This window comes from Cantharellus anzutake (assembly GCF_015039405.1).
Source record: "Cantharellus anzutake strain C23 chromosome Unknown EI90scaffold_82, whole genome shotgun sequence".
Lineage (NCBI taxonomy): Eukaryota > Fungi > Basidiomycota > Agaricomycetes > Cantharellales > Hydnaceae > Cantharellus > Cantharellus anzutake.
Window position 1 is genome coordinate 346,270 of NW_024067032.1, and position 10,138 is coordinate 356,407.

Here is a 10,138-nt window from a genome sequence, read left to right on the forward strand (position 1 = left end):
AAATGGAGATTGATTGAAAAGAGATGTGATGCAAGCGGGATAGTGACTAATGTAGGACTGGTAAAAAAAATGGAAGATAAAAGAAGGGAACTATCACGACTGGGAGTGGCAACGAGCTCGCCTGAAAGAAATTGAATGAGGAATGGGCACAGGGTTGCTGGAAAGCGATGAGTAAATAATGATGTGTTGGGAGTACACGATTGGTGTCGTGCACACGGTACCCATGCCACCCAAGAGAGTGGGTGAAGAAACAATGCCAACCAACCATTCATCGTTGCTTCCGACGCGAGCTCACGAAGCGAAGAACCCAGTATGAGTGGCACGCATGATACCCAAGATAATGATGGCCAAAATGATCCACCCTCCCAACGCATAAACCGATCTCCATGCCCATTTCAGTTCAGTGGCACGGTGAACTTCAATCTCTTCTTGTTGCTCTTCGGGGCTTTTCCCAGCGATGGGAGTGTATGAAGTAGGAACGAGGTCGGTAACAATGATGGTGGCAGCGAGCATCCAGAAGAAGGGAAATACTGTTCGTCGCGCGGAGGAGACCAAATGTCAGTGGAGGGTGTTGTTAGATATCGAACGGAGTGGTGAAGAGAGCTTACTGAAACCTAAACGGAAGAGGTATCTGGCGAGCGTTTCTGGGTTTCGGTTTATGCGTTGGTATGATGGGACGGGATCACCTTCGGAATCGTGGAATGGAGGAGGTGCGTGTGGAGAAGTGGATACCTCGTTGTCTATCATGGTGACGGCAGTCTAGGATCCGTGTGCTGGCTCAGCTGGCTGGTATGTCCTAACGGTCAGGATGACTGTTGAGGGAGACGAGGGAGAAGGAGCGGTCGACCAATGTTTCAGGCCTGGATTGGGTGGTGGTTTATATGAGGAAAACGAGTGAAGTTTTTGAGCTTGTCTTCGCTAGTCTTTTGTTCCGCAATGCGCGCCACTCGGCGGAGGCCGAGTGAGAAATCGGTTTACAGATTGCGGATCTACAGACTCGGGAAGGGCAAGCGCACAAAGTTGACGAGGGAAAACGAGAGTGAGGGAGTTGATTGTAGCGCGCGAAGTCCAGGGTTTATATACTCATACATTTCCCATTGACTTCGTTTATTGGTCACGATGGCATGAAGAACTCGAAGTCCAAAAACCCACAGCGGAAAGTTAACTCTGGGGACAATCTGCGGAGTATCACCCCGCTCAAAGCTATCTATGGCTCGTGCGAAGTGCAAAGATCTGGCTGGAGAAAGCGCGAACGACGGCAAAGAATGATCGGACCGATTCGGAGTATCCCAGCGCCGCAAACAACATTAAACGGACGTCGGAAAATCTGTCCCTTAAACCCCGACTTGATGTTGAAAGGAAGGTGATGTCCAGATGCACCGACCGAGTCCATAGGTACCCGTATTCAGTAAAATGAAATTTACACCCAAGAACGGGAGGGGGGGAGACGATATTCCCAATGCTAATCAGGGAATGTTGACCCGAGATCTTTGCCATATCTTCCTTCATCCTGTATGTCGAATGGGGGCGCGATCAGGTTGTTAGTCACAACTCGGTTAGACATTGAGGTCCCGATGACAGGAGGGGTAGAGCCCAAGGTTCCTTTCCTTTGCATAACCTATTTCCTACTGGAATACGTACTTACCGAGTGTCACCAACGCCTTTTCGGAATTCAGCACACGCAGGGGTGCAAATGCTCCACATAACATTGTGTATTATGTGATACTGTTAAAGTCCTCGATAATTTGGGCAGAACGCCAGGATAACGCTTCCAGGCAAGATTATACCTGACACCTCCCATCAGAGAATTTTCCGCGGGCATGCATGCAGCCCTGAAAAATATTAAGCTAGCCCGATACCATACAGAGACCAAGTGTGGAAGGACCCTTCACTGAGGGAAAGCTAAGCCTTAGTAGATACAATTACGGAAAGCTGTACCTCCTGGAAACCATGGTAAACCGGACCTGAATGGTCGAAGCATGAATCATGAGTGGTTGCATGCACTGAGCTGTAAGCAGTAGTTTGAACGGGGTTTGTCAGGTCGCTTGTCACTCGCAGCTTTTAGACAGTTGTTAGATAGTTTTTCATCATTGTTATAGTTGTCATCGTCCTTTCCCTCTCTCTTCCATCAGCATCTCATCAAGTTTTGACTACAGTTGCAGCAGGCCTGATTGCACTTGGAAGATCATGGTGTCACCACACAGCCGGCAAATTCCGATGATCTGGAGGAAGGATCCGGGGCAACGTGGTTCCAAAAATATACATTAATATTGTTATTCCCCGATGATATTCTTGAAGTCGATCAGCTGTGTGTGTGTGGCCGACAACGGTGGCCGAAGAGCTGCGCAATATCCAGATTCGGCGTTCGCCGGATGCTGCGCAGGCTATGCGTCTAATCAATTTATTTGACGTTAAACGAACCAGTAACAACTAAGCCGTCGCCGCACTCCTCTCCTTCCTAACCATCGACCTCCATCAGGCATGGGGATCATTCGTCCAGCCACACCAGGCTTTCTTACAACTCTCGCAGCGACAGTGCTACTTGTCATCGTCGTGTTCTGCGTACCGTACTTCAAAAGCATCTACTTCTTGAAAGCCAGTCTGTCGGATTCTGGCGTCACCGGCAGTATAACACTCGGGACTCTTGGTTACTGTCTAAATCTTCCTGGAAATGTTACATGTTCAAAACCCTCCATTGGCTATGAGTTCGGTTGGTTCTTTTCCTGTGCAACGATTCTATGACTCTCCCGCCGAGTTTCACGCTCTTTCACAACAGATCCAAATTCACTCTTAGGCAACAAAACACCCATCGAAATTCCCGCCGTGGTCGTCAAATGGCTCACATATGCCCTTGTGCTTCATGTTGTGGCCCTCGTCGCAGCTGGCATTTCTGCTCTGTTCGGTTTGCTCGCTCACGTAAGGGAGCTCAGCATGTCTTGTTTCTCCACGTGCATCTCTGGATTCGGCGCCGCCATCTGCCTTCTTGCTTTCATATTCGATATCATCTTTTTCTTCGTTGTCAAAAAACGCATCAACAGTGTTAAGGGCGGTAGTGCCAGCTTCGGAGTTGCCGTCTGGATGACCCTGGCTGCGTGGATTTTGCTATTCATATCAGGATGCGTTTATAGTTTGGGGCGATGCTGCATTACCACAAGGGGTCCCGATTATGAACGAAGGCGCAAACGTGGCCGTGATGAAGAGGATGATGTGAAGGGTGGTTTCAACCCTCAATCCGAAGCTTTACGACTGGATGCTGTGCGGGCAGAGGAGGAGCGTAAATCTCGAGCTAGGGATGGAAAGAGAGAGGTTGGACTGCCTACTTTCCAGGAGTATGAACGTACTCCTCTCACCCGCGATAACGTTTACCTGGAGACGGGACCTTCGTATCTCCCTCCGAACCACTCAAACATTCCTCAAGGCAGCTATCCTACCACTCTCGCTAATAATTCGCCACGGAGACAACCATCCCAAGAACCTGGGCCGTTTCCTGGTGGGTATGCGGGAGGGACTCCTGGAACCCGTGCGGTTGACACTTCTTGGAGCACGGACCCAAATACTGCCGTACCTAATATGCCGGGTGGATATGTTGCTGGCACTGGCACTGCAGCAGCAGCAACCCGTTATGGCTCACCACCTTCTCAAACGAATTACAATAATCTGCCGAACCCAGGCGTGCCTCAGACTCCCGAACCTGTGCATTCGCAAGCATATGGGCAGAATTATGGACAGGGGAGCAACGTTGACCCGATGAACTTCCCGACGGTCGTCGCAGTGGGAGCTGCTGCAATGCCAAATCCAAAGCGGCAAACCTCATTGGGGTATTCTCCATATTCGAACCTGGCACCTACACGACAGGGCACTGACCCGTATGACCCGTATGGTCCACAAAATACTTGTAAGTGTAGAGGGATGGGTTCTACTCGAAGAGAAGACGTAAAGACTGATGTCATCGATTTTCATCATGAACCAGACTCCGCAGCTCCGGGACAAATATTCGGGCCTCGCCGCCAAAATTCGCAGCCGACACCGCAGCAATTCTCGAATCTTAGCCCAGCTCAATCACCTGAACCGCGCATACCCGATATTTATGCCCAACAATCTGTCCTAGCCACAGCAGGCTCTTTCGATCCTTATGTAACATCGCACCGCCAACAGACAGACTATTATGATCCCTACGCTCAGGATCAAACACACTATCCAACTTCTCATACTCCTCCGGTGCATACGGCCTCCCCACCAGCTTCCAGCCCACCTCCGACACGCGATTTCCTTCGCGTGAACTCGAACGTCGCGCAACACGGGAGTGCATTTACGACTTCACCTACTGATCAGGGGAGCGTACAAGGCTTGCCGTATGATAGGAGAGTCGAATCCCCTGAGCCTCAACAACACCAGCCCAACTGGAACGCCTCAACCGAGTTGGACGATCCGCAACTTGGTGGGGAGATTTTACCGGAATATAATGCACTAGATCCAAATCAGACCGGATCATCGTCGACATCTGTACATGGTTTGAGAGGGAACGTGCTTCCGTCAGGGTACCTGCGGGAGAAACAGTGAAGTTGGTGGTAGTTAAAATCAGGTGTAATGTGTGACAAGAGGGATACGCCATGTCTGCATTCCCTCTCACTGAGTTGATATTCCCTATATGCGGCGACCGATAGGGAGATATATACCCGATGGACTTATTTTCGTTTGTTCGTATGGGCCGCTTGAACTTCTGTTAAAAAAAAAAGAAAATGGACAGTTTTATTTCTTGCTGTTTGTATTCGTGTGTATGTTTATTACTGACTGATCAACCATAAAATACATACCAGGGTATTGGACGCTGAAATCAAACAATGAAAGAGGGTACAATTGCGAGCGAGGGCACACGTACACGAGCCACTTCATACGATCCCTCCTCCACAACCCGTGGCACCAACACTACATTATATTAGTAAATGTATTGGGTATATATCATGATGGTAGGGTAGGGTAAATAGTTACAATGCCAGGAAAATCACGAGCAACCATCAGCTGGAAGCTGTCCGATGCTTCTCCAACGCAATGTCCTGCCAGTTCGCTTGCCTCCGATCCTGCAGTGTTCGCAGACCCGCTGAGTTGGGAAGTTCACATCATACTCCCAAGCATATCTCTACTTTCGTTTCAGCGTGCCGATAGGCAGTTTCCCCAGATGCTCGGGCCTTTTCTGACTAGGGCTCCTAACAATTCGGTTTCGGTTAGAAACCGAGCCGTCACTGACAAAATTACCAGTTCCATTTGACGCATTTTATTGTGCCTTCATGCTGGGTATTCAAACAGCACAAGGCAATCATTAGGCTCGGTTTCTAACCGAAACCGAATTGTTAAGAGTCCTAGTTCTGACGGCAAGAATTTTGCTGCCATATGTATTGAAGATGCGGCCCAGCAGTTAGCAGAGTCAAAATAGTGTTACAAATACATGAGCTCAGGCTCAAACACTGGGCTGAGTGGCTGTATGGTGGTTTGCGATGATCACCGATCAATTACCTATCATGATCGTTGAGTCGCTGTTCGGTAGACCAGGGATAGGGGAAAGAGAGCCAAGAGACGCATGAATGCCGCCTCCGCTGGGACTGGGAGACGAGGAAACCCGAACCATTGAGGGGATGCTGTCACTGGGGCGCTCCGACGTCCACGTTGGGGGGGGGAAGTGGAATAGTTACGACCGAGTCGCGAACATCATTTCCGTCTGCAGGAGTTGCTTGTGGGGTCGAAATCTCAACATCTTCAGGGGAAACATGCTTTTTTTTGGGCGAGAATCCGAAACGTCTGCCAGTCAAAAGCCACAGAATGACGTTGATGGCACCGTGTGAGGCACCAAGGGCATAGGGAAAGATCCGCTGGGCAGGGGTTGCTCGATGGCCATGGAACTGACGGAAACGAATCGTAGATAGAGGGATAAAGACGAGAATATAAGCTGAAATAGAAGAGGTGAGCCAGGGTTCGGCTTATATGATGATTGCACTCACAAATAGGATACCATCCCATAGCAATCGCAGCCCGTCTAAGGTCATAGTAAGCACAAAAAGGTGCTTGACGTAACCACTTGTATGCTATCCAACTATATACAGCAATCGATACCACTATCGCAAGCCAGTTCCACGCATATTGTGATGCTGCAATCCAGATTCAGTTCCACGGGTATCGCCGCAGCCAAGCTGTCCTAGACCTACCGAATCGTAACCTCTGGCGGCTAGCATTTCCGCCAGCGATCCAGCACCACAACCTGGAATGTGGGGATGAGCTATATATGAGACATCATGTGCGATCCTTACCCAGAGTTGCCATAATATGAACGGTCAATCGAAGCAGGAATCGCAATGATCAACAGGGTGAATACGGTTGTAAAGCAAACGCATCCCGCTGCAAAAATCTTTGCTCCACTTTTGCCTAACAAGGTCGGGTGAACTACCTGAAGGTATGTCAATACCGCAATTGCCATGGTAAACCATGCTGGCGACAAGTCGGTTCCTTAGACATTGGCGGTCAATGAAGTACAAGTCGACATACCGGTGCCGTTACTCCCGATCTGCATGAACACCGCCTGTACTGTACAATATGGGCCCTCGGTGATTTCACCTGCGAGCACCCACCTGATGGAAAGAGCATGTCCTAGTCCGCAGCTGAAAAAGGTCCGGTGAGTGACACCGAGTGACGAATGACCTTGTTCATATGAGACTGACATCATGTCCCCGAAAACACTACACAGAAACAAGACTGATATAGGCTGGAGCCCAGGTTCAACTTTGGAGGCTGATGTACTATTCCTGCTACGATACTTTTTGTATGTTTGTTTCTATCGGGAGTCATAAAGATTACTAATGTGCCTGAGCGGGCACAACTGCGAAGGGCTCACCAGAGAGTAAATGAGGAGTAAAAACGGGAGAATGGAAGCCATTAGGCCACCTTCAGCCACGAGCTCCAGGAAACGTCAGATAGCAGACATGCGATCAACAAAAGGGCTCACGATAAGACCAGCACGCAAGTCAAAATTGTTCTTAAAGCAGGGGGGGTCAATGCGATCAAGGTTTGAACATTTGGTAACCATAATGTGCGCCGACGGGGGGAGCGGAGAAATTTGAGAAGGGACTGTCTTTTTATATGTGCTAGGAAAAAATAGCGCTGCTCGAGCGTGCCTAGCCGGGCATCCCCAGCACCCCCACAGAGCGAAACCCTTTTGGAAGTTGAGTAGAGTCGGGCGGGCGGAGATGAATTCGTCTCATATGCGATCGCTAAGGATCTTCGCACCCTTATCGTCGAAGACGGCGTCGAGGAAGGGGCATGCGCCACTCCCACCTCTTCGATAGCTTCTGAACTCGGAAAGATGCTTAGCTGCACATCACTCTTTGACCATGGTGCATTGACCTTACTCAAGCAGTGCACGCAGATGACGAAAAGTTCCGTGGCGCTCCAGATTTTCGGATAAGCCTATTTGAAATTTGGAGATCGATCATACTCTATGCTGGGGTAGGTCTATTGGAAGATAGACTGATTGTTAGCCGTGTGAGATAATAATAGTTAATATATATATGTATAGCCGACCCATACCATTTAAGAGTCTAAACTACTTGTACTAACTTGTACTAAACTGCTGTGTTTGGCGAGATTTCCATTGTTCGGACAAACCACCGAAGTTCGCGCTTGGAGGTTATTTTAAAATAGCTTGTAAGCGGGCGGTTGGTTATGCTTCTCGGCTATGGGGGTGGCAGTTGAATGAGTGTTCGACGCCCTTCCACGAAGATTGATTATAAGGTGTGAAAGACGTTGTTGTATTTATTTTATGTGCCTGTCAGCATATGCCGTACTATAAAGGAGGAAGGAGCCAAAATTATAGGACATGGAAATGTCGAGTGTGAGTAGTTGAGAGTATTCGGGTGTACTATGAGGCTGAGGTTGTTAACACAAAGTAGGATTCATGGCACCTTGGTGTGCGTTCGCGGGGGTGCATTATCGTGAGGCTATCGAATATGAAAGATTGGTGCCAGCGGAAAGAGAAAGCTAAGTATTTGTGCGAGCATTAATTCGGGGCAAATAAGAATGGGAAAGGCGGACTCCTACGTGTTCTCCGGGGCAGGCGATGGGGGAAGCGGCCGGTGCTCCTGATGTATAGCGTTAGGTGAGAGAGCAGCTGGTAGAACGGGTACCCGGTCGTTATGAAGAAAGCTGATTCACTTGCCAAGAAAGCCACCGAGCCCAGCGCCACACGCCACACGCCACACGACATCTCCCTAACTCCTTCGCTTCTACACGCTAGTTCCTGCGCAAGCATAGATCAAACGAGCCACCACAGGGTATAAAAGCTGCTTTCCACCGACGAATTCAAAGGCCTGGCACCTTCGCTAGAGTCTCAGCCTCACTCCCTCCTCGGTGCTCTTCTCAGCGCACATCGCCGTACGGCCCGGGGCGTATCTAGCCAAAAAAAGGACACGCCAAGACTCACCTAACTGCCCCCTCTGCCGACAACCGGAAACAGTCGAACACCACTTCGCCACCTGCCGCCGTTTTAGCCGTGAGCGCCGAATCCTAAAAACAGAGCTTCTCCTGGCAGCTGATAGGGACCAATCCATTAAGCCCTCGGACATGGTCGTGGGCTCTTAGCCTTGGGTGCGAGAGTTGGAGATCGCGGAGGTTGAGGATGGCCAGGACAATGTGTGTCGCCGAGGAGGCTGATGGCCGTTTGGGTGTCTAGGCAAATGATGACGCTCTGCGTGAGAAAGTGGAGACCCAGTGAAGATCACATGCGTGAAACCGCTGACATATTGCCTAAACAGGATGAGGTAGATGAGACACATGAACCCGATCGACTTTTGCTCAATTATGCCGTTGGACTGTCAAAAGGCCACATCAAAAAAGCAAGCGAAAAAAGAAAGAACTCACCCCCAAAAAGAACCACATGTCACGCTTCCCTCCACTTTTTCTCTTTCGATTGCCATACTTTCCTCCTGTCTCATATTTCTCTTTCATTTTGTGTCCCTCTAGCCTTTTCCTTTTACTCCCCACAATTTAAGGAAATAACTAAAATATCGATTGGGTGGAGCCCTCTGTTGGAATATCAACGACTATTACAAACAATGAGGAGTGGTGACTATTTCTATCTCTGTATGACCGGCTCACCACCGGCGTAGAACCCGTATAAAAAGGGAGATTTTTTTGGACCATCTCTCCCCTCGACGAGTCTGAGGTGAGAATGCACACGTTCTTCTATTTCTTTTCTGTTTTACTTATCAATGCACTTTATTCAGGCAGTGTCCGCGGCACAGGTACAGTTGAGTGTATCTTTGGATCTCGTCTACGAGTCTGAGTGTCCGCGTCATAGCCTTATTTTAAAATCAGATACATCATAATTCTTCCATGTAATTATGGCTATAGGTTAGAGCTAATATATTCAGGTCTCATTCCGGAGACTGAGTTATTGTTATGGCCACTCGTCAACTGGGCTTATATCCTGGTGACGCCCCATCGACCAACGGCCGGTGATGTGAATAGTCAAAGGTTCAGAAAATCTCCCCATCAGCTATAAGTCTGATGCTTCCCAACGTCGTGATGTCTTAGTTCGCTTGTCTGCTTCAGTGTTTACGAACCCACTGAAGTAGATAACAAAATGTTTAAAGGAGATTCACGTCGAAGCATATATCTTTCAGTATGCCAATACGCGTTTTCCTAGGCATTCATGCCTTGTTCTGACAGTGGGAACTCATTGCCATGTGTGTTCGAGATGCAGCCCAGTAGTTAAGATTCGTCAGATAGTGTTACAAATACATGGTCCAGGCTCAAGCTCGAGGCTGAGCCACAGTATGGTGGTTCACTGTGATGGTCATCGGAATGATTGGAAGAATTAATTCACATTGCCTATAACAATCGTTTGGTCGCTGTTCGGTGAACCAGGGATGGGGGGAAGAAAGTCTGGAGGTACATGGATGGCGTCTCCGCTGGGGCCGGGAGGTGGAGAAACTTGAGCCATTGAGGGGACGCTTCCATTGGAGCGTTCAGATGCCCACGTTGGTGGAGGAATTGGAATGTTTACGACTGAGTCGTGCACTCCGTTCCGGTCCATGGGAGTTGCTTTTGGGGTCGGGGTCTCAACATCTTCAGGGGAACGAAGCTTCGAGCCACG

General features: G+C 49.2%; 3 protein-coding genes across 3 annotated transcripts; 1 reads left to right on the top strand and 2 right to left on the bottom strand.

Annotated features, from left to right (window-relative positions):
* Window positions 1-291: 291 nt before the first annotated feature.
* EI90DRAFT_3020538 (uncharacterized protein) lies at window positions 292-747 on the bottom strand (the record flags this gene model as incomplete). Its single annotated transcript, XM_039057512.1, has 2 exons — window positions 292-530; window positions 609-747. 2 exons carry the CDS (start codon window positions 745-747, stop codon window positions 292-294), a joined length of 378 nt encoding a protein of 125 aa, XP_038910433.1.
* A 1,734-nt stretch (window positions 748-2,481) lies between these two features.
* Window positions 2,482-6,319, top strand: EI90DRAFT_3147169 (SUR7/PalI family-domain-containing protein; the record flags this gene model as incomplete). The annotated part of the gene is made up of 5 exons (XM_039065507.1): window positions 2,482-2,710; window positions 2,777-3,577; window positions 3,608-3,895; window positions 3,980-4,438; window positions 6,222-6,319. 5 exons carry the CDS (start codon window positions 2,482-2,484, stop codon window positions 6,317-6,319), a joined length of 1,875 nt encoding a protein of 624 aa, XP_038910434.1.
* Window positions 6,139-7,303, bottom strand: EI90DRAFT_2609098 (uncharacterized protein). Its single transcript, XM_039053321.1, has 6 exons — window positions 6,992-7,303; window positions 6,881-6,930; window positions 6,708-6,820; window positions 6,535-6,647; window positions 6,198-6,477; window positions 6,139-6,140 (listed from the first exon to the last, which is right to left on the bottom strand). Exons 2-5 carry the CDS (start codon window positions 6,920-6,922, stop codon window positions 6,296-6,298), a joined length of 450 nt encoding a protein of 149 aa, XP_038910435.1. The 5' UTR covers window positions 6,923-6,930; window positions 6,992-7,303; the 3' UTR covers window positions 6,139-6,140; window positions 6,198-6,295.
* Window positions 7,304-10,138: the final 2,835 nt, after the last annotated feature.

What these genes read in the sequence shown, in the direction of transcription:
- EI90DRAFT_2609098 (XM_039053321.1), bottom strand. Translation starts at nt 6,922, where the DNA reads ATGGCTTCCATTCTCCCGTTTTTACTCCTCATTTACTCTCTG. An exon ending in TACTCCTCATTTACTCTCTG is followed by an intron (nt 6,821 to 6,880) that starts GTGAGCCCTTCG and finishes GACTCCCGATAG; the next exon opens with AAACAAACATACAAAAAGTA. An exon ending in AGTGTTTTCGGGGACATGAT is followed by an intron (nt 6,648 to 6,707) that starts GTCAGTCTCATA and finishes GACCTTTTTCAG; the next exon opens with CTGCGGACTAGGACATGCTC.